The following is a 25,410-nucleotide window of genomic DNA, read 5'->3' as shown; positions in this document are numbered from 1 at the left end:
CAGATTCGGATATGATCAATAATTGTTTCTTTAAATATTTTTTCTTTATCATTGTCTGTCTTCTCTCTTAATTCCCATTAGATGTATGGTACCCTTAATATTCCACACATTTCTAAGACTGCTCAGTTTTTTTCCATCTTTTTTCTCAGTGTTCATATTGGATATTTTCTGTTAACCTGTCTTCAAGTTCACTTTTGCCTTCTCAACTCTGCTGTTTTTCCTAATAGTGAATTTTAAATTTTTCATTACTGACTTTTCAAGTCTAATTTTTTAAATTTTTATTGTATTCATATATACATACAATGTTTGGGTCATTTCTCCCCCCTTCCCCTCCACCGCTCCCTTCTTTCCCCCCCTTATCCCTCGCTACCAGGCAGAAACTATTTTGCCCTTGTCTCTAATTTTGTTGAAGAGAGAGTATAAGCAATAATAGGAAGGAACAAGGGTTTTTGCTAGTTAAGATAAGGATAGCTATACAGGGAGTTGACTCGCATTGCTTTCCTGTGCATGTGTGTTACCTTCTAAATTAATTCTTCTCAAATTAACCTTTTCTCTAGTTTCTGGTCCCCTTCTCCTGTTGGCCTCAGTTGCTTTAAAGTATCTGCTTTAGTTTCTCTGTGTTGAGGGCAACAAATGCTATCTAGTGTTTTGAGTGTCTTACCTAGCCTCATACCTTCCTTGTGTGCTCTCGCTTTATCATGTGATCAAAGTCCAGTCCTCTTGTTGTGTTTGCCCTTGATCTAATGTCCGCATATGAGGGAGAACACACGATTTTTGGTCTTTTGGGCCAGGCTAACCTCACTCAGAATGATGTTCTCCAATTCCATCCATTTACTTGCAAATGATCAAGTCTAATTTTTTTTAATAGTTTCTATTTCTCTATTGAGGTTGTCCATTTGTTTTATCATTACCATCTTGAGACAGTATCCTTTAAATTCTTTCAGCATAATTATAATAGCAGTTTTGAAGTCTTTTGGTTGCTAAATCCTAAATCTAAGCCATTAGGGACATTTTCTACTGACTGATTTTTCTCATTATTTTGGATCACACAGATTTTTGTTAAAAATGAAACCCTTTAAAGTAGTGTATTTGTAGCATCTCTACATTCTGATTTTTTCTTCTCCAAGAATTGGTTTTATATTTTATTTTTTCTTAATCTATGGAATCTGTGTCCTCCATATTGTGTGAGCACTTACATGTCTAGTCTGACTTTTTTTTTCTTTATTGTAAATTTTATTTTTTTAACCTGGCTTCTCGGGGATTGCTCTTTGTCTCCATAGCTTAGTTGTCATAGAATGGTCCATCAGAAGTTGTACTCCAACACTTTGAGGCAGTCTGTACCCTTAGAAACAAGTCACTCCCAGGGTCACAACTTCAGTAACAGAGCTGGTACTTTACCCACTTTTATTATTGACAGTATTACTGATGTAAGGTTTTAGGCCTTCTGTCCCAATCGGGTCAGCTTCCACTGGCAGTGATGCTACCATTTTTCATGACTAGCTTTACTCTAGTAGAAATATCATAGTGATTGAGCTATTAAGGAGCAGGAGTAGCCCCAGGAAAGATGTTCAGAGATCTTAATTTGTTATTTGTGATGACTGGGTTACTAGAGAAAAGTGAGTTTTGTCCAGCTTCATAGTTTTTTGGGAAGGTTTTCTGACTTACTTTCCATCACCAGAAGTCCTACCTCACTTGGCAACTTTTAAAGTGACAGATTCACTTGCTGAAGTTCTACCCAACAAGACACAATTCTCTAGATCCTTTTATCACTGTGGTACAAATTTTGGGTTTCTGGAATTAGAACATCTGTTGACCATGCTCTCTAGTCTGCCCTCCTTTTCTATACAATCTGTCATCTTAATCCTGTTTGATGTGAGGAATTTTATACTTCAGTAATAACTGCCAGTAATTTTTTGTGTGTTTTCTTCTTTTTAATACTACATGGATGGCATCTGATACTGCTTGTAATACTGGATTTAATGGAAGTTTATAAATAAGCTATTCCATGACTCTCCTTTATAAATGCAGATTATATATAGCATTGTATTTTGTTCTTCCATAATACAGAATGCTTAAATGGTTAACATTTGTGCTGCAGTATAGCTTTCTGGCTCATGAAAAATGAAAGGTATCAGCGATCTGGGCAATAAGATTCATCGCCAATAGTCACTAGCAACAGCACACAGCATTTTAATATCAGTGAGGTCCACAGCTAGCAGCAAGAGCTGGTGTAATTGAAAGACGTTTAGGTGCAATCATTCTGCTGTTTGTTCCTTGCCAGATACAACATGGGATTGTGTGAGTATTGGAAGAAAACAGAATTTTTTTTTTATATCTTTGAAAAATGTAAAAAAAGGGTAGATTAGTGCTTAAATAATATGGTGATTTAAAAATCATGTAGCTCTAAAATAAAAAGGTGTTTTATTTGTTTTAGTTGATTAAAGCTTTAGAAGACTACTCTTCATTACAAGTGAACCGATAATTCTGGTCTAATGTTGCCGTGGTAACAACTCATGCTGATATAATTGTGAACATCTTATACATCCTGGCTCAAACGTTTTCTCCCTGCCATTTTGAGTTGTTCTAGAGGTATATGAAGGAGGCTAGGCAAACTAGCTGCAACAAAATTAAATCTAGTTATTTATATATATCTTTGGTGTTAATCTGATGTTTAATGGTGGTATCTCATGCTGGGCAGTTATGCTTTGCTTCCAAGGCTTTTCTTTTTAAAACAAAAGAAAGCTCTTTTCATTTTCTGTGTGCTGCATGTTCCAGTGCATGTGTTTACACCCTCAGTTCCTCTACCTCTAGAGATTAGCATAACTCCCTTTGCTGTTGGATTGTTGTTTTGAGAGATATGTTTTGGAGAGATTGTCTTTCATCATGAGTGGTAAGTATGCTCTCTGAGACTCTTCAGCTATATGTTTTTAAAAAATACTTAACTGTAAGAGGAAAAATATTTGTTAAAGACAGTTATAAAAGCCAGGACTAGAGTGAATTACATTTCATGTTGATGCTTTCGCCAGTAGGCATTATAGTAAACTGCTTTTTAAAAGCTTCTAAGCACTGTAAACAATATAACTAATAATAGTCAGTACCAATAATCAGTTTCTAATTTTCTTTATGGTTTGATTTATTATATTCATTATCCACTGTTGTTATTTGTTGTTATAAATTAGTAAGTAAAAGACCCAGCATAATAAGAGAAGACTTATTTTATTATACAGTCCTTAAGATAATTAGTTTACTTTCCTTTGATTAGTTTTGTTATCCTAATACTAATTTTTGTTACCTTTGTTTTGACTATATCTAAAAAAATACTAATCTTGAAAATAAGATGCTACCAAAATTTTATTGTCTTTTTTTGGGGTGCTTTTAGCTACAATTTACTAAGAAATAGGGATTTAATGATGAAATAAATATATTTTATTTTGGCTTTGGAGGCTTTGTTAAAATTTTTAAGAAACAGTTTGTGGGGGAAAATAATTTATTAGTCTAAGAACATTTTGATGATAGTCTCTTTGTTACTAAGATTTATTTTTCTAAGCATGTTCAAAAGTGGGGGGTTTTGTGAGAAAATATACTACAGTACATACTGCAGCTTATCATAAGGCAAAAGCTGTTCACTTCAAGCCAAACCTGCAGCTAAAAATAGATATCCTGTTGTTCGTGTGAGAAGTGTTTGCTTAGAGCATAATTCATTAGCATCTTTTTCTTACTAAAAAAGAGGCTGTTTACAAGTTAACCTTTGATTCAGATAGCATTTTTAGGAGAAATGTTATATGGTTTCTCTGATAACATAGCTGCCCTATAATTTATACTTAAATGATTTGAAATTGGCATTCTGAACCTGAGTTAAATTTTTGCTATATAATGATAAAATTCAAAATCAATGAACCTTTTCCTCCATAAGTAGAAATCACTTCATTATCACTGATCGACATACTTTATCCTGATGTAACATATTAAACCTCTTCGTTACTGCTTACATATTTGTTTATGGAGTGATATTAGATACTAAAAGAAGGTTCTTAACATTTCATGTAAAATGTTAAGAATTGACTGAATTATTATTTTCCTGTTACTAAAGTAGATATTTCTGATCTAGTTTTTTTAAATTTAGAATACTACTACAAAACCAACCTGTTAACATTTCTTAGTATTTCTGTGGATATGAAAACTGAGTATACTAGGGTATCATACTTTTATTTATTTGAATCAGGCCAATGAGTGTTTTATCTTTGAAAGTTTGGCATATACCTTAGAATCTTTAGGTGTTCTGGAGATGTTATAATATGATGTGTTGGTTTTAGCTGCAGAAAATTGTTGCTGCTTCTCTACTGCTTTATTTCTCTTTCAAAAAAGCTGTGGATTAGAGATAGTGCTTTATGTAGTCGACTGTATTTGCCTTTCCTCACAGCCCTTTCTACCACAAGAATACAGCAATAACAAAGACATTGAGTTTTCAATATTGTCCAATATCAACTAATTTTTCTCATGTTGTGATTAAATGCTCTTGCATTTCAAAATATGGAAAATTACAAGTGAAGTATGGCTTTATTTGTAAAAATAAGCAAATGCTAGGCCTTTTTTATCTAAGTCTGCTACTCTGCATGTTGCATTTATGGGTATGGTGGTATATAAGCATAGCTATCTGTACGTATGTAGCTATGAAGCTATTCCTTTCTCCTTCATGCTAATTAAATGTTAGTCTTCTCTGGGAATCTATCTTTAACCTTCTTTTAATGCTGCATTGTCTCTGCATGATCTCATCCATGCCTACATCTTCAATCACTAGTGAATGTTCCAACTCAAAAGTGAATTTTCTTTTTCCATCCTCAAATTTGTTCCTTTATCATTGATTCTGGCATCTGTTGAAGATCTCACTGCCCATGGAGGAAGTAAAACCGGAAACCGTGGAGTCATTCCTAACTTGTTTTTAACCCCCAACTTGTGCTTAGTGAGTGATTGAGTTCTATTGATTCTACATCAGAGATGTCTGAGAAGTCACTTGATGTTTTTCCAATCTCACTGACACTGGGAATGCTTTTAGATCAGGCATTCTGTATCTCTTCTCAACCTGTTCTCCCAGCTTCCAGTTTTATATCCCTTTAGATTATTTTTCACACTACAATTTTTGAATTGCAAATATGTCCATTTCTTAACCAGATATGGAAGCTTTTAATTCTTTATCACCTCCAAAATGAAGATTAAACTCCTTCGTAAGTCATTCAGAATCACTGACCTGCCTTCTGATTTTATTTGCATCTCATTAATTTTGTTTTAGCCATACTTTTAATCTAGCTGAAGGTAGCACTGTTACCTTTCCATGTTTGCATTCTTTATCATGCTTTTCAGGACCTCCATTATTGCCTCTGTAGATGATGTCTCTGTACCCAAAACAAACTTACCAACTGTAACAGTCATTTTATTGTATTGACATTGTGGATTTGCTTATCAATTTCTAATGTCTAAATTTTGAACTCCTTTTGTTAGCACAGTGCCTTGTATGTTTCCAGTGGTTAACCCACTGTCCCAAATATAGTAAGGAACCCATACATACTTGCAGACTAAATGAATGATTAAATGTTATTCTTTTTTAAATAAATTTGAACACTTTTGTTACATTACCAGTGAAAAATACCAGCTATGTGTTTGGTTTAGAAAATGCAATCATTACAGTGTTTACTTATTATTCCTGCATTATTTTTTAGTATAAAGTAATATAAAATGATTGAGAAACTATATCATTCCAAACTTTATCTTTTTATTATTTAAAAAATTGGGTGTGTAAGTATAAAAAAAGATCTTTCACTATCCCTTTTTAAAATTTTCAGTCTTTCTGGTCATGCTTTTATGAAGTTTGCTCTTGTTAAGCAAGTTTTGTAAAGAAATACTAAAGAAAATCCTCTAAAAATTAGTTGAACTCTCTTATGGCCTTTTTGATTAGAAAAAAAAACCCAATAACCTACTTAAATAGGCTTAAGCAGATAAAGATTCAGGTGTTATCAAAATGCAGAGTTATGGAGCACAAAGGCAAAAAGTAGAGTTGAGCTTTATCAAGGACTAGAATGGGGACTTGGAAAGCTGCCTGAAATCATAGCAGCCCCTTTCTCTGTTTTTCTCTATGAGAGCATGTGATTTCTGTGTTATCTCTTTGTAGGGCTTTATTATTCTTACTGTGTGTAGAATAGGTTTCTCTGCTGCTTGTACAAAATAGAGCTTAGTCATGTGGCAGATTCAGAATTAATGTGTACTCCTTGTCCGTGTACTTGTCCATATAACTAGCATCACTGTGTCACCCTAGCTGAAGAGTGGGGCTAGGAAAGACGGAGAAGGGTTAGACAACAGATGCTAAGATACAGTGAAATAGAAGAAATAAGTGCTAGTGTTATGTTGCATAGTAGGGTGATTAGAGATAAAAATACTGTATTGTGTTTTTTTAAATGAGAAGAATGTTTATTGTTTTCACTGTAAAGCAGTAACGTTTGAGGAGATAGGTATGCTTATCATGATTTGAACATTACACAATGTATCCATGTATAGAACATCATATGATACCTCATAAACATGTACAATTTTCTGTGTCAATTTTTAAAGGTCCTAGGTGAGACCTTTATTGGCCCAGCTATAATCAAGGGCAAATCTCTGAAGAAGGCACTAATCTGTGAATACCAAGAATGTTACAGACTTGAGCACAAGCAATTAATTTCCCTTTTTCAATCTTGACTGAAACTATAGTAAGGATGGAGTTGTGAAAACAGTTCATCAATCCTGGAGTTAAAGAAGAATACTTAGCCAGAAATGTACAGGATCAGATGGATGCCCAGACTCTAAAGTCTAGCAGTTTTACTTTAAGTAGCTTGCCTTCATGAAAAAGAAATGAATAATTGTTTTCATCCTCACTTACTTAAAAGAATGAGGCTTACAAGAAATACATGGGAAAATGAGTGGAACACCCACAAGTACTTATTACTTTCTTTCTTAAGCAGCTGTGTATATTATGCTATTCCAAGTTGGAAAATGCCCTTTCTTTTTCCAGATAGGATAGGACTCTACCTTGATGCAATGAGTATCATCACCAGCAAGGAGCCCTGTAGTCCTGACTACATTCCAATTGCTGAAGGTCATTCCATTATTTAATAATGTAAATATGCGTCAACTAGAAGTTCTAAGAAGTTGATTCTAACAGGATTACATATGATGTAAGAGAGTCCAAAGGATAGTCACCATCCTGACTTGGGAACATTTATCAAGGTTTTAAAAACACCTATTGGTTATGAATAAATAAACAAGAAAAATAAAATGGAGCCTATAAAAGGTTATGTGGTTGGGCTTGGTGGTTCACACTTCTAATCCCAGCTATTCAGGAAGCAGAGATCAGGAGAATTGTGGTTTGAAGCCAACCTGTGCAAAACATTAGCAAGACCCCATCTGAACAAGTAAGTCAGGTGTGGTGGGTGTGTCTGTGATCCTAGTTGCATAGGAGTAGAGATAAGGGAGGATTGTAGTCCAAGGCCAGCTGTTGCAATAAGTTAGTGAGACCTCATCTCAATAAATAAGCTGGGTATGGTGGTGTGTACCTGTGACACCACCACCTATGCAGGAGGCATAGGAGGATTACAGTCCAAGGCCAGCCAGCTCTGAGCAGAAGCACAGGATCTATGTGAAAAATAACTAAAACCAAGAAGGAGTGAGAGCGTGGCAGAGCGCCCATCTAGCAAACGCAAGATCCTGAGTTTAAGCCTCACAGAGAGGCAGAGAGATTATGTGCCAGTAAGAGGTACATTCACATCTTTCAAGAGGAAGGGAATGAACTTACATTTTTAAAATATTTGTGCAAGATGGTTACATACACAAAAAATTATGGATAGCAACTGGATTAATTCTTAAAATTTCCAAGTGAACATGGAATCTGAAAAATAAGACATGAAAGATGATAAAGCTGGTGACCAGGATGAAAAGAGCTGGCTAAAAATCAGGCAGGAATTGAAAGAAAGCATAACAATGTGTTAAGGAAAGGTTATAAGAAAATATACCTGGCATATACAGAATAAAAGGCTACATTAGAAGCAGTAAAGAAATGAATATTCACTGTAAAGAACTAGTCTGCTAAGTTCTTCCAGAATATGTGGGAAATGGACAAGATAAATACTATGAGGTGAAAGGTGTTATGGAATTATAAAGGGAAAACTCAATTGTTTTTTGATAGAATTAACACACCAACACCTAAGATACAAGTAAGACATTCTGCAGTTTGAATAAATAGTATCTCTATACAACAAATAAGATCAATAGAACAAAAACAATAATCAAAAATACAACTCAGGGAAACTTTCATTTATTTTTGGTTCTGGGAACTGAACTCAGGACCTTGAGCATGCTAAGCAGATACTCTATACTAAGCTATACTCCCAAACACAGGAAAACTTCTTAAAGAAAAATTGGAATCTTTAGATCAAAAGAACTCACTGTGCTCTGACAAAATTAGCAAAATCACCAATACCTATGTATATCCTGGTGAAAAATTTTTTTAATTTAATGATAACAAATTCCACAAACATCTAGGTCTCTTTGCATCTTAAAATCTAGCATGAAACTTTTCCTATAAAGAAAAAAATCCAAAATTGGAGACTAGTTAACTTAAAAATCCTTCTAGAGAAAAAAATTACTGAAGCTACAACAGCACTTTGAAATGCTGAGTTAGCTGTAACCAGCATGCTTTAAGAAGGGGGAGAGGGAAGAAGGAGCATAATGGAGGGATGAACCAAGCCATGGTTACACAAAAGGAAATTGGAAATGAAAACCAGAAGTAAAGAAGGAGAATATTTTTGACTACCCTGAGAAGATTTTCATACCTTCTTGACCAAAGGACTTTCATTTTTAAATATAATGACAGAAGACATGTTCCTTTGATTGATGCAATTTGGAATTTCTTAGAACCCTTTGCAAAGCCAGGATCAACCTCAGTGAAAGCATAGATTAGGATATAAAACTAGCTGACACAGAGAAAAAAAGAAGCTCGTCTTTTTTGGTGTGGGTTCCTGAAGGCAGGTGAGGGATGTATGTGAGTGTGCATGTGTGATGCCTCTCCTGAGAATTTGTACAACTGCTTCCCCTCAAGTGGGTTTTAGGTTTCAATCTGTATTAATTGTGTGGCCTAGAAACCACCAATAACTATGTTACTGGATCAGTCTCAGGCTGGTAACATATACTGTTTGCTAAACAGAAGATAGCACAAAACCCTATACTGGGAGTTTCTCACAGATAAAGCCCCACTGAACAGTCCAAGAACAAAATATACTCACAGGACTTGGAGGCATGGCTCAAGTGGCAGGGTACCTGCTTAGCAAGTGCAAAGCACTGAGTTCAAACCCCAGTACCACCAAAAAAATACAAAATACACTCACATCTATCACATATGACTTTTAAACCAACAATTATCTAAAGAGTCATAAAATTCAAATTATCTTATAGGTCAAGAATTAACTCATAGATTTAAAATTCAACTGTGTATCAACTTACAGGGTGTAGCCAAAGTGGATTTAGAAATAAATTTTTAAATGCTTAAATTAGAGAAAGAGAAAGATATTCATGTTGTAAATGTCCAAGTAAACAAGTTAGAAACAGCACAGCATGGCTAATCAAAACAAGAAAGGAACTAATGAAGACATAGAGCAAAGATCAGAGGAATAGAAACTAAGATGCATAAGCACCAAAGATTAGCTCATGTAAAGGGCAAATTAAAGTACTGATGAAAATGATACCTGTTTAAGAAATTGAATCATAGTTAATTTTTTCAAAATTTAACAAAACTAAGATTGAATGGTTTTGTAATGACATTCTAGGAACTATTAAAAGAACAAACATTTCAATCTTGTACAGAATCTTCCAGAGAATTGAAAAAGAGGAAATATTCTTGAATTTGTTAATGAGTCTAGCATAGCTGTTTTAGAAGGAAAGTACAGGAAAAGAAACTTAGTTAGAAACATTTTCTCTGACGTTAATAATAGGAAGAAGATGCCAGTGTCATTGTTTCTCTTCATCATTGCACGTTAGTCAAAACCTGCACAGTAAGACAAGAAAAAGGTGGAGGTAACAGAACTATCATTATTCATATTTGATGTATGATTGTCTACACAGAAAATTCAAGAGAGTTTACCAGTGTGATTTTAGAACTGATAAGAGTCTGGCAAGATTGCCAGACATAAGATCAATATGTAAAGATCACCTATGGTCTAAATATCAGCATCAGTCAGAAAAGATAATTTTTAGAAATCTTCCTTTTATAATAGCAACCAGAACTCTAAAGAACATAGTAATAAATCTAATAAAAGAGTAATAAAATCATTTAAGGGAAAAAGTTATAAAATTTTATGGAGATATACTTACCTAATCTTTATTAATAAAATCTTTTCATACTCATTAAATTAGAAAAAGTTGGAAAGTCTAAGATTAACACATTTTGTTTATGAAACATTAAGGATGTGGTGGGCCTATAAATTGACACACCATTTATTGAGCCTTTTGTTTCAAAGTTGATAATGTGCATTTCCAGGTCTCTAGGGATCCAGTCCTACCTTAATACCATCAAGCAACAAGACAAAGTATTTAAATTCCAGACTATCTGAAAATCTGTGACATACAATTTTGGTAGATATAGTATTACTACAAGAAAAGTCTCAATGAACAATTAAAGAAAATTGCAATTCAGAAATTTCCTGGGTCATTAGTAGGTGTAGTTTAAATTTTCATTGCAAAATCCTGCAAGAATCACCTTCATTCAACTATGGTTTGGATGGCCTAGAAAACCTACAATATCTCCAGGTAGAGAGCAAGTTGGGAAGGCAAGCATATATATATGATAAGTGGTGAATGAACATACTACGTCAATTTATAGTATAGCCACTGGTCCCTATAAAGACTAACTAGTAAGTTAACACATTTTAGACTTTGATTACTTAAATATATATATTTTATAAAGTTCTCATATTTTTCTATATAAAAGCTATTAAAAGGAGCTGGGCACCAAAGGACTTATGCCTCCAGTCCTAGTTACTACGGAGACAGAGATCAGGAGGATCGCGGTTCAAAGGTCAGCCCAAGCAAATAGCTCTTCCTAAGACCCTATCTCAAAAATAACATACACAAAAAAGTGCTGATGGACAGCCTCAAGTGGTAGAGCACCTGCCTAGCAAGTGAGGCCCTGAGTTCAAGCCATCGTACCAACAAAAAAAAAGAAAACTATTAAAGGGGATTTTCGCAGCTTAGTGAGTCAGTTACACTGTTCACCTGTAAAAAAGACTTAACAAAGAATCAACTAAGAATTAAGCATAAAAGGGAAAGCAAAATAGTTATCGAAGTAGGAAATATGGCTTTTATTATTTATTAAATTTCTGCTCATTCGTATGTGACGTACATTAGGAAGACTACTTAGAACCATAGAAATCAAAAGTAGGCAAGGTCTCATCCAGTAAACTACACAAATACAGTTGCACCATTAAAGTTGCTTTTATGCCCACTATCATTTTTAAGGTTACAGCGAATTTGCTTGTGTGCATGTTTTTGAATATGGTGAAGCAAAAACGAACCCCTTCAGCAAAGTGAACAAATTTGCCTTCGATTAAATGGATAAAATATGATAATTCAAAAAAGATTTTCAGAGTAAAGTTTCAGTTGGTTTAAAAACGTGTGTGAGCATTCGTTGTCCTTAATGCAGAGAAACTAAAGCAGATACCTTAAAGCAACTGAGGCCAATAGGAAAAGGGGACCAGGAACTAGAGAAAAGGTTAGATCAAAAAGAATTAACCTAGAAGGTAACACCCACGCACAGGAAATCAATGTGAGTCAATGCCCTGTATAGCTATCCTTATCTCAACCAGCAAAACCCCTTGTTCCTTCCTATTATTGCTTATACTCTCTCTACAACAAAATTAGAGATAAGGGCAAAATAGTTTCTGCTGGGTATCGAGGGGGGGAGCGGGAAGGGGTGGAGTGGGTGGTAAGGGAGGGGGTGGGGGCAGGGGGGAGAAATGAACCAAGCCTTGTATGCACATATGAATAATAAAAGAAAAATGAAAAAAAAAAAAACAAAAACGTGTGTGTGTCCAAAGACTTTATTGTAATCCTTATAAAAAGTTTACTGTGTATAGTCAAGTATTTTTTTCTTTATTTCTATGTGTAATCTACTAGTGAACGCATACAGATGGGTAACTTCTTTTGGGTATGTCATAATTTATTTAATCTCTATTCTTTTTGATTAAGCATGCAAATCCACAGATGCATCTGGTAGGAAACCACTTTTTACAGAATTATCCTATTACTTTGATATAAGCTGCATTTTATAAGGTATTTTGTGGCAGAATATTTTATATTTAGTTTTTTCATAAGATCTTGCTGAAAAGGTTTGTAGTACACTGTGTGCTTGTGCAGAGAGGGCAGGAATTCTCAGAAATACCAAACATAGAGTGGGGTATTTGAAGTAAGGGTGGCAGAAAAAAACTAGTGCATTCCACAAGATATATACTTTCTTTCTACAGGTAATGAAAGGGATTGTCCTCTTCTTTCATAGATAACTTATGTCAGTTTCTGTCCTGTTTTGTGCTTCATGACATACACAAAATAACTGTTTTAGATAGAATATAGTTGCTTTTAGTAAGGTAAAGGAGGAAGAGGGAGATAAGTTAATTAAACAGTGGATACACATGGATTATAATCTGTTTATTGGTAAATTTTTAAACTCTACAGAAAAGATACTATTTTAAAAACATGAAGTGCTAGCTTGTAGTACTTAGTACTTGCTCTTTCCCTGGTAGAGATTTTTAAAGGAATAGCCCTTTCCTTTATTCCCTACCTTAGCAATCAAGGTTTAAAGTGTTGAGACCTCTTCCTCTTATCATTCTTTCATTACTTCCCTGGCTCTCCCCTCCCTTAGCAAGTGATCTTACCTTGTATCCAAAAGAAATAAAGTCTAGCGTCTGTGAACTGACAGAGTTTACTCTTCTTCCTTTCCACACATCAAGAAGCATCACCATGGCAACCAAGAACTGCTATGGTCAGGCACCTGCTTGCCTATGCACTTTACCTGCCATGCTGTTGTACATTCATAACCTGTGCTGTGGCTATTAGAAGTCATTAGGCACTTCCTGCTTGAACCATGCTCCTCCTTTTTGCCTTTGATAAAAGATCATCTCAGCCTAGAATGTCTTCTTTTCCAATTTTACCTGCTAGAAGAATTGGATCCTTCAGGATTCAGCAAAATGCTATGTCCTCTATCCAAGAATTTTCCTTTTGTAAACTCTCATACTATCTTATAATTGCCTTTGTTTTAGGCCTTCTCACATTCCGTTATAATGTCTTCTCCTTAGCGTCTCCTCTCCTTAACAGTAGAGCTAAATTTATTCTTTATAGTATTCAGTCTCTATCAGTATCCCTTACTACTAAAGAATGCTCAATTATTGTTGAGAAGATTGTTAAACCCGCCTCAAGGAAGTGGAATGCCTGAAAAACATGAATGTCTTTAAAAGACTGTAGACAAGGTATTATAACAAAGTTATAGTTGACTGAATAACAGAAATCCAAAGATGATTTTTTACAGTAGCTACATTAGGCATTTCAAGATTTGCTTCTTCTTATTAGCTCTATTGCAATGAAGAATTAAAGTTTTTGTTTTAAGGAAAATTGGAATGGTATTGATTTTGGCCCTTGATTTATTTATTCATCATTTAACTTTACAGTGTCCTATTTTGAATATATGCACTCAAATAATTGAGTTTCTATATTAACATATTTCTACAAATATTATTCTAGAAAAATGTGTATAAATGACTTCACGCTAACATACTATTTTTATGAGTGTAATTTAATCATTTTTATTTTTTTATGCACAAGCTTCCTCCTCTTCAGAAATATCTGGTAGGCAACTACTTTTTAATAAAACGAATGTCACTTTAAAGCTTGTCATTTGGTTGTTTGCAAATTTTTATTCTCATAAGGTTGTGTTTTTCTTAATTATATTAATAAAATACTTTTGTTGATGAAAGAAATACTTAGGCTTTTATATTATCATACAAGTATTGTAGTTTCTTATGTGACATGTCAGAAACAACGTTTACATGACCACGAAGAGAGGAACTTGTCCTTGGCAGAAGAAGACAGCTTAACATACATCACTTACATTAGATCATTCAGGTTCATGAGTGGTTTTTTTTAAAAATACATTGCTTTAAACCTTGAATGAAATAGTTAATATTTTCCTTGTGTATCTGTTCTAGGAAGTTTTCATTCTATTTTGTTCTATTTTGTTTGTTTCCTTTCTGTTTTCTGAATAAAAGTTAGAGTTGTGCTTTTATTGTAAAAGAGGTATAAAGAAGAAAGAGAAATTGATCTCATTAGAAAGAGATTGGAGAGTTCAACATCTATAGAAGCTGTCATCTCTATAGTAATAGATTTATAAATTCTTCTTACAAAATATAAGAGTTGGATAATGACACACATCACAACATACTCTTGTTATGATAAGCAGGTATCCAGTTTACACAGCGCCTACAAAATACCTAATAAATTTCCTAAATGTTATTATGAAATAGTCTTATTCATTGTAGAATTACCTAAATTACAAGAGATAAAAATTATTCTGTACTTGAATTTTTTTGTCAATTTTCCTAATGTTTAAAATAAACATTGTAATCTGGCTGTAAAGCTATTACCTATATATAAATAACATACAGAATTATCAGAGGAGGTGGACAGAGAAGGATAAGTATTAAGTTGTCCATTTTTGTACTTGTGGAAATGGGTAAAATTTGTCTCTTCTGCATCTCATGACTATTAGTGAATGTTCTTGCAAACATATCCTGGGTGAACATAAAGATTCCTTTGGTATGCTCATTTCTTTTAAAATGCAATGTAATGATTTGTTTGAAAATAAATATAATTTTGAATGGATATTCTTAGAATATCCATTGGTGTGTCCTCATTTTTGTGGTGCCTAGTTTGCTCTATTATAAACTAATATGGAACAAATATATTTGCAGAAAAATCTTTCTTTGAGGTATTTTTTCCTAAGGAGATTGACTAGTGACTTCTTGATGCTTTGTTTTATGATCAACAAAACTAGGAATTATGGAAGCCAACATTCCAACTATGTACCAAGCTCCAAAAACTGCTGTTTTGGGCTATTACAAGTTTAATAGCTAAATATAGATCTGGCTTATAAAAAACTAAAACTAAAAAATTGAGAACTTCAATATGTTTTATAAAGAGCACAGGATTGATCATGGTTCAGTGTTTGAATCTGGCTGTCTCTCCCATTTTATTAATTAACTGCTAACATCTTATGGCAATGGATAGCAACTTAAAAATAACCAGAGAAAAACACTTAGAAGTTAAATCCAGCAATGTCTGAAAATAATAAAATTCAAAAGCAAATACATGTGGCTCTAGATTGTCTATTGTCATAATCCAGAATATTGTAAAATATTTTATTTTTGGTATTTATGTTTTGTCATATTTATAAAATAGATATTTTATTGGCTTATATTTTTACAAAGAGTTGTTTATGTTTATATTTACATCTAAGTAGTGCACATAAATACTAGGGACTTAGTGTTTATATATATATTTTATATAACAAAAACATGTTTCAAGAAGAGTTTTCTTCATAAAATTATTTAATGACATTGTAATTAATGTTCATCTTTACTCTGAAAGGAAGCCCCTATATATGTTGAAATAATTCACAAATCTTAATATTTTATTAATACACACTTTTAATAATTTCTACATAAGACCTTTTTGAGATCTATTGAATGCCCTCTTTACAAAAGCTGTCATTTTTTTTTAATTAGGTACTTTTTCTTGACTCAAGATCCACTTAGCATCAAGTGACAGCAGAGGCTGAAACAGGATGATAGAGGTTTTTTGCCTTTCTCTGACTCCCCTTCTCCAAATTATCTGTCTTCATGCTGGCATCTAGAGAGTTTATACTGCAACTTGATGTGCAAGTTCTATATATAAAAGATAACTAAAAATATTTTCCAAAAGAAATTAGAGGTATATTTTGAGAATCACAAGTTGTAGTTTCTTAAAAACCACAGTTGTATTTTTCAATAAATTTTATTTTTAACTTATTTTACAGCTATCATTTCCAAATCAAAGCCATGTGTAGATATGTCTGTTCCATGCCCCCCTCAAAAAAAAAAAAACTTACACATAAAGCCACTCTTCAGTTGTTACTAGTACACATACTTTTATGGATAAGATGACTTCAAGCATCCAGAACTCCAAAAGAATGTAAGAATTTCTCACCCCTGGAAAAAATTAAGTCACATTTGGATAATTACTTGCAACTATTTGATTCACTGTTGTGGTAGTTGAGGATTCTAATTTTAAAAACAAATTTTCTAAAGTAGGTATTTTTAGAAGTGTTTTATAGTGAAATAATTATAGAAAATAGTGAAACAATGTCTTTTAAAAGGAATGGTCTAGTGTTACTAATGTTTGCTCTTGATAACTATCATCATCATTTTAGCATTGCTAAGCATTTAGACTGCCAGCAGCCTTTTAGTTGCACTGTTTTGTCAAAGGTATTACATTGAGGGTAAAAGGAGAAATAATACTGTGCATGTTAAAATTCCTCACTTAAAACTACTGCATAATTCCAGGTCTTAAAGGATTTGGGAGTTCTCACTCCCACTTTTGATTCTGTCTTTTCATCATCATCACTCAGTATTTCTGAAATAATTGACAGTGTGCCCCTCTAATTTCACTTTGACTTCTCTAGCTTTTTACTATTTCAGTATCAATTAAATCCTACTTTTTTTCATTTTATTCTTTATTTATACATTCAGAAAGGGAAATACTGGAAACTTTCTGAAAAAAAAGAAACATTAAAGTTATTAATTCTTGTAGAGTCAGATATAATTGTGGTTTCTAAAATTAAAAATAAGACAAAGTACATTATTTGCATGTATGTAAATAGCACAATGAAATCCCCTTGTACAATTAAGTTATGCTAATATAACTTGTCAATGTCATTCTATCTTTTGGGACTTTTTCCTATTATTTTTAAACACCTGAAATTGTTTTGAAAACAGCAACCATTGTTAATAAAGTTGTGGGAAGACAATATAAAAGGGGAATGCTTTTAAATGATGTATCATTTAATTGACAAGTATAAAACTTTAAACATAAAATATAGGTCTATAAAATATGTGGCTATTACTGATCAGTATAAGAAACATCTGGTTTTAAATTACTTTACTATAAGTTTTAAATTGGCATTCAGATATTAGTTTTTACTCCAAATTAGAATAAGATTTTAAAGGTTATTTTTAATGTTGGTGTTGTTTTGTTCCATTTTGGTTTTAAGCTTTATGGATATCCTTTATGTGTTAGTCTGTGGTTTCTCCTTTTCTCTCTACTAATAGAGAGAACACAAATCTAATAACATAAATTCTATACTTGAAACAGCCTGTTATCAAAACCAATTGTTTTTTTTTTCCTTTTTCTTTTATTATTCATATGTGCATACAAGGCTTGGTTCATTTCTCCCCCCTGCCCCCACCCCCTCCCTTACCACCCACTCCACCCCCTCCCTCTCCCCCCCACCCCCTCAGTACCCAGCAGAAACTATTTTGCCCTTATCTCTAATTTTGTTGTAGAGAGAGTATAGGCAATAATAGGAAGGAACAAGGGTTTTTGCTGGTTGAGATAAGGATAGCTATACAGGGCATTGACTCACATTGATTTCCTGTGCATGTGTGTTACCTTCTAGGTTGATTCTTTTTGATCTAAACTTTTCTCTAGTTCCTGGTCCCCTTTTCTTATTGGCCTCAGTTGCTTTTAAGGTATCTGCTTTAGTTTCTCTGCGTTAAGGGCAACAAATGCTAGCTAGTTTTTTAGGTGTCTTACCTATCCTCACCCCTCCCTTGTGTGCTCTCGCTTTTATCATGTGCTCAAAGTCCAATCCCCTTGTTGTGTTTGCCCTTGATCTAATGTCCACATATGAGGGAGAACATACGATATTTGGTCTTTTGGGCCAAGCTAACCTCACTCAGAATGATGTTCTCCAATTCCATCCATTTACCAGCGAATGATAACATTTCGTTCTTCTTCATGGCTGCATAAAATTCCATTGTGTATAGATACCACATTTTCTTAATCCATTCGTCAGTAAAACCAATTGTTTTTAAAACCCTACAAGTCAAAGGTTCTTGATCTCCAGATGTTTTCAGTTATTTTGTCTAAATGCTTTGTTAGTGTTAGTGCTAGCTTATTTATTTATAATCACTATTCTATCCTAGATTGATTTCTAATCTACATATTACTTTCAGGTTTTTCTCAGAAACAGTATTACTGTTATTAGATTTGAAATTATAAAAGTGATTCTTATATAGAACAATATTTGAGATTCTTAGAAATTTGGGGAAGTACTTCTTGTTTAGAGACAGTAGCTATCTAATGTATCACAATAATGAGTACACATTTATATTGTCACAATAGTTGACATAACTCTGTTCTGTATTACATATAAATATTCACATATTATATGACTATTCTTGTAAGATAAAATTATTTTTATATATTTTCAGTGAAAGAATTTCTAGCCAAAGCCAAAGAAGACTTTCTGAAAAAATGGGAGAATCCTCCCCCGGTAAGGAATATTTACATTTTTCTATAATTTAAAATTTCTGTGTTAATGAAAAGTAACGATTCTTGTTTAAGTAATTTAATATTACAGAAATTTTAATTTTCAATTAGCATTAGTAAACATAAGCTTAAAATGGAAATTGCATTGTTATATTTTAATTTAATAATTTTATATACCTAAATTGGAGAAGGAACCAACTTCTAATATAATACCTAAATATAAGTTTTGATACTAATTCCAACTTTCTATTATCTCTTAGTACTTTATAGTATCATATTAAATTTGAATTTTAACTTTAATACTTCGTTATTATAAGACATTGTTATTAAAAAATCTTAGACATCAAGGAAGGGGAGGAAGATGGCATACATTTTATTATACAAAGGAAAACAATGACTAGCATAAAGAGATACTCTGTTGTTTCACTGTTTGGGACTACCTTAAACAAGCATTTCAATCCCTCTATGTTGGTAAAAACAAAACTCAGGTATTAATCCATAAAAGGGCTTTTTTTGATAAGGAATCTCATTAAATGTGAAATTAATGTATGATGAAACAAATTTTATAAATAATTTGTAGGCTTTCTTGCCTACTGTGCAGCGATCCAACAGGAAGTTATGATGTATCTTTAAGAGCCAGATTTGATTTGCAATAGAGATTCAACTCAACAACATTGAACTCCTGTAGCTGTCCAGATTTGTTACACATGCAAGAATTGTTTTACATCTCATTTATTTCCAACTCAGCACTACAGACTGAGCCTTGAAATATTTTTCTGAGATTCTCATGGATATCTTTGTAATGAAACTTATTAAAACAAATGGGTCAGCAGTTATTACTTGTTGCTATTTAGCACGTAATTTGTTCCTAGTAATTTTCATTTTGTTGTGGCAGCAACAAATTCAGTACATTGGTGCCTCCAATTATTTGCTTCTACGCTGTAGTCAAAGCCAAACAAATATGTTTGCTTGTGACAAAACATCTATTCAAGTAGAAAGAGTTTGATTATGATTATTGTTCTGCGACTTCGGCTTGGTTCTTTGTGGAATGAGGAGCTCCTCTTTCCTTATTGTTACTGACTTAGGTAATACTGAACTATTAGAGAATCACAGAGAAAGCTAGCCTGTGTTGCTCTTATCTGGTTTATAAGTTCATGTAAGACACCATGAAGCAAGAGTGCTTTCCTCAGAGGTAACTTGGAGAAAACACTGATGGTTCACCTTTCTATTTTTACAATTATGTATACATGCACTGAGACTGTAAATCTTTACATGACTCCCTTAATTGGTATACCTCTGGTCAGTTTGTAATTATTAAAATGTAGAAATAATCTAAGGACGTCCAGTAGTTGAAATTCATATTGGAATGTGACCTTTAATGTTTCAGCTGAGGCTTTTATTGCTTCCTATTACATTTATATTCCATGCTGCAATATAATTCTGTTACTAGAGTCTTTCTTTTTAAAGAGGAGAATAGATAGAATCAATAACCTGGAACCTGAATTTCTTTTAGTATTGTTTTTAAATGGATAGTTGTATATTAAATGAACTATTCTGATTATATATTACTAAAGTGATTATAATTATCAAAGTCATATGGGAATTTCTAATTTTAAAATTTATGTTTTCATGCATATGTAGAATAATGCTGGGCTTGAGGATTTTGAAAGGAAAAAAACCCTTGGAACAGGTTCGTTTGGAAGAGTGATGCTGGTGAAACATAAAGCCACTGAACAGTATTATGCTATGAAGATCTTAGATAAGCAGAAGGTTCGTCCTCCTCATTGTTTACATGCAGAGCAAACTTGAGCTTTATCAGCTATACTTTTTACCTAGCTGCAGTGTGATGACTTACCATTGACACCTTCAAATAATTTTGTTACTGCATTCATTTTTATTCTTATTTATTGTGGCTATATGATGCATGTTTTGGTACATTATTTCAGTAATTATATATAATACATGTATGTGTTTACTAATAAAATATTGAATTCAATGTGTAAAGAACAAGCATCTCTATATACTCTGCATTGTGGAAAAATGTAGGAATCAATTACTTCTTAGATTGATGTACCAGAAATTTAGCAATTTCATGACTTACTTTATTTTACAATAGAAGCCCCTTTATTTAACATGAAAGATTTTTTAATTATCACTCCTTGGTATACTAAATGGATCAAGATATCTAAAGTATTTCATGCTTTAAATATGAAGCTTCTATTCTACTAGCAATCACTTACAGTTAAGGGAGTGAAAAAGAATTGTAGTACGTCTTGACTATTACTTTAGAGTACTATGTTCCCAGTGGATTTCTGACCTAGTGGGAAATAGGCAGGAAAATGTGAAAAAGTACCACTGGCCAGGCTGCATAAAGCGGCTAGACTAACACTGCCCAACAGAAACACAATGTGACCCATGCTGTTCTTTTACATTTTCTAATGCCCACATTTTTAAAAGTAAAAATAAATAGTTGAAATTAATTTTAGTAACACTTTATTCAATAGTCCAGTGTTTAACATGTAATTCATATAAAATTATTGGGATATTTTGCGTTCTTTTTTCATACTAAATCTTCCAAATCTGATGTGTTTTCACACTTAGAGTACATCTCAATTCAGATTAGCCACATTTCAAGTATTAAACCACATATGGTCACTGCCTACCATATTGGACAGCATAGTATTAGACTAGTCCAAGGTTTCACTTTAATTAAACTTAAGATAATCATTAACAAGAAAAAAGGTTATAACGCAAGTCTCTCTAAATTAAATATACCCATACACACACTTACTTTTTCATCTTTGTCTACTGCCCTCATCCATGTATTTTTCCTATCATGCTTAATAGTTTAATCACCTTTTCTTTCTTTTTTTTTGGTGGGTTTGGGATTTGGATTCAGGGCTTCATGCTTACAAAGCAAATATGCACAAAACAGGTGAGTCTACCACTTGAGTCACAGCTCCAGTCCTTAATCACTCTTTCCACTCACTCACTTCTTACTCACTGTTCATCCCACAACAATTTAGCTACTCTACTGAAATGGCTATGCCATGGGTCACCAGTCCAGTGATCAAATCATGCATCCACTGGACTCTTTTTGCTCATCTGAATTGACCTTTTCAGAGCAGATGACTGGAATGGTCATTCCCTTGACAGTGTCTTGTCCTGACTTTTGGAATCTCATGCTCTCTTACCTTTCTGGGTCCTTCCTTCTACTGTTTCTTTTCCTGTTTCATTTTCCCTTTGTTCTTGAAAGATTGGTAATCTCTAGGCTATGGAGTAGCCCCTCTTCTCTTTTACTTACTCTACACCTTCCCCCTGTGTATTCTTACTCAACCACCTTAGTCTTTCTTAAGCTTTCCACTGAGCAATGAAGCTCATAGAGGTCATTTAGCTTCTGCTCTCATTTTCCAGATGTATGCTCATGTTGGTAGTACATAAACATGCTTTAGATTTATCGTTTTTATTAAACATGATATTAAGATGTCTTAAGTGATTTATCTAGATAGCTCCTAATATTTTATCTTTCTTTGGAATTTATAGAATGTGCTTTACTTTGCAAAATATCAAGACAATAGCAAAACATGCTATTCATTTCTTTTTTTGCTAAGGCAGTGACTTTAGATTACTGAGCCAGCTACCTCATGGATAAGTCATGGGAAATGGCAAATGAATTATTCCAGAAGAATAACTGCCCTTTTTTGTCATTTCCATTTCTGCAGTGTTCTGGATCTGTGGATAATTAGGACAAAAAAACTTTACATTCTAAATTTTTTCATGTTTATTTAATTTGTTGAAGATAAGTAGCAACATAATACTCCATAATACACCCCCTTTTCTGTTGATAAAATCCACAAACCTTTCAAGTAAAATGGTTTGATAACCCCAATCTGAGGATATAGGGCAAAGGAACAAAAAAATCAATGCAGAAATTAAAGAAATCAAATTTCTTCACTTCATTCTGAGTGTCCATCATTGTTAGGCCTTTTATAGTTATGTTGTATCAGTGAATCTTCGCAATTTTGTATGACATTAATCTCCCTGTTAAGCTAGTAACCTCTCTATTTAAGTAATTTGTCCAGTGTCAAACATCTAGTAAGTTGAACCGATTATTTGATTTCTATGTCTTTACTCCTTGTTAATGCTTCCTTTAAAATGTATTGTCATCTCTAATATCATTTCTACTACTACCCTAGTTTGATCCCTAATTAACTTTAACTGGTCTTAAAATAGCATCATAATTTCCATGGTCCCTGACTTTTCACCTGTACTAATTTACCCTCTCCTCTTTTCTGCCAATGATGTTTTCTTACTGTATCATACCATTTTCCTCACCCATCAAAAAACTTGTATTTGAGATGGCAGAGTGACTCAAGTGCGAGAGGGCCTGCATAGCAAGCATGAAGCCCTGAGTTAAAACTGCAGTACTGCAAAACAACAAAGCCTTACGTTTATTAAATGAAGTCAAAGCTTAACCTACTAGGAATGCAGCCTTTCATGGTAAACTCCATTGTAGTCTCTTGTTTCATGCCGTTCCCTACATGTCCTCTATGCTCTATTTCTGTAACGTCACACTTGACTCACAGGAGTATATAATGCTCTTCTGAGTTGGAAGGGGATGATACATGGTCTGTCTTGCTTATTAATAACCTTGAGATTTGGCTTTAAAAAAATCAGCTGATAATCAGTCATTTACCAATACTGTTAGGTGTCTGTATTTAAACTAACAAATATTAATTATATATGAAATTATATATAAATTAAGCAATATATATTACTTAATATATTTATAATTCATATAACATATTTATAGTATATATGTGTATAATATGATTTATATAACAATATATAATTTATATATAAATGTAAATAAAGTAAATATAAATTACATATGAATTTTAAACATAAAATGTGGACTACATTCCCAGGGATATTGTTAATTTTCTTCTGCCATGTAGGAATATTTCCTTACCAATTTTTGAGAAGCTAAAGGTAAATGGAACTACCACTCAGACTTACCTTTCCATGGTTTCTTCCTCAGGTATTAGTTCTGGTTACTAACCATGAGTAAACTTTCTCTTCTGTCTTTCCCTAACCTCCCTTATCCACCCATCTTTTAAGAATGACCTCAACCCTTGCCTTTTAAAGTAAATTATAGTAGCACCTGACATTTACTGAGCTGTTACTTTGTTTTTTTAGTGCTAGGCACTATACTAATCACTTGACAAGGATCAAGCCACATAGGCCACTTATTTTTCTTTTTTTGTGTGTGTTTTTTTTTCTTTTCTCCTTTCATTTTATCATTTTTATATTCACTTACATTTGTATACATTGTTTGTGCCACCTCCCCCCACCACCCACTTCCAGGCAGAACCTGTTCCACCCTCTTTTCCAATTTTGTTGAAGAGAAAACATAAGAAATAGTAAGAAAGACATACCATTTTTGCTAGTTTGTGATAAAGATAGCTACCAAAATTGCTTTCATGCACTTGTGTATTGCAACCCACATAGGTTCATTTGTAGCAGACCTCTTTGCTATTTCCTGGTCTCCTTCCCATACTGGCCTCTCCCAATTTAAGATTACTATATTTGCTCCTCAACAGGGAGCACATCAGCCACATTCAAATTTTAGGTTTTCTTTCCTTTCTCCCATACATGTTACCCCTTAATGTGTGACATGTCCAATAATATTACTGCATTTATTTTGGGTCTATCTGCATATGAGGGAGAACATGCGATTTTTGGCCTTCTGAGCCTGACTTCGCGTAAGATGATGTTCTCTAGTTTCGTCCATTTACTTGCTAATGACAAAATTTCATTCTTTGTTGCTGAGTAAAATTACATTGTGTATAAATACCACATTTTCTTGATCTGTTTGTTGGTTGTGGGGCATACTGGCTATTTCCATAGCTTGGCTATTGTAAATAGTGCTGCAGTAAACATGGGTGTGCAGGTGCTTTTGTAATAACTTGAGTCGCATTCCTTCAGGTATATCCCTAGGAATGGTATTGCTGGATCATATGGCAGATCTCATATAGCCACTTTTAAAGTTGGCATTATTACAAGCATTTTATAGATGAAGATTATGGGACACAGAAAGATTATGTGCTCAGCCTCAAATAAATAGTTTCTCCTGTGACAACTTATGACATATAACTCTTCATGTACTAACTATTCCTGTATTGCTATTCACATATTCATGAATCCTCTCAAGTAGATTTTAAGCAGCATGAAAGCAGTCACTTGTCTTATATATCTTATATCTCTAACACTGTTATTATGATTTATATGATGCATAAGCACATTTTAAAGTAAGTCCAATTTTAAATGATTAATTTTTTTAAAAACAGTTAATTTAAAAGTTGGCTAAGCAGGTTAGGGATATAGATCATTGGTAGAGCACTTGCTTATCATGCTTAAGGCCCTGGGTTCAATTCTCAGCACCACACATAAACATGAAAGTATAAATACCCTGAATTTTTTCTAGTTTTAATTGTATTATGTCTCACCCATAAATAGTTGGCTTGGAGCTATAATGCAGAAAGCCTCTCTCATGTAGTTTTCATTATTTATTTCAAAGGCAAGATACTGTATATGCCTAATTAAAAACCTGACATAATTTATAAAAATAAACACAAAGCGGCATTAATTCTCCAACTAATATAATTTATTGTGATAATTCTGTACTAAGTGTTTTGTAACTAGTTAAAATGTGAATAGTAGTGACCCAACCACTTCATACTTCCTGGTACAGATTTT

General features: G+C 33.3%; 1 protein-coding gene across 6 annotated transcripts in view; it reads left to right on the top strand.

Moving 5' to 3' along the window:
* Prkacb (protein kinase cAMP-activated catalytic subunit beta) overlaps positions 1–25,410 on the top strand; it is a 117,384-nt gene that overhangs the window by 64,722 nt on the left and 27,252 nt on the right. For 2 of the 6 annotated variants that reach the window (XM_074079602.1, XM_074079601.1), the window contains exons 2-3: positions 18,594–18,655; positions 20,293–20,421. In XM_074079602.1, the coding sequence (XP_073935703.1) occupies positions 18,594–18,655; positions 20,293–20,421 (191 nt within the window). Of the gene's footprint in view, positions 1–2,121; positions 2,299–2,564; positions 2,891–13,890; positions 13,915–18,593; positions 18,656–20,292; positions 20,422–25,410 lie in introns of those variants that run through there. The other 4 variants (XM_074079603.1, XM_074079604.1, XM_074079605.1 and 1 more) reach the window with 4 other exon arrangements.

The sequence above is a fragment of the Castor canadensis genome, chromosome 7, assembly GCF_047511655.1.
Source record: "Castor canadensis chromosome 7, mCasCan1.hap1v2, whole genome shotgun sequence".
NCBI classification, from domain to species: Eukaryota; Metazoa; Chordata; class Mammalia; order Rodentia; family Castoridae; genus Castor; species Castor canadensis.
Note: the sequence above shows the minus strand (reverse complement) of the source record. Positions and strands in the feature narration are given on the sequence as shown.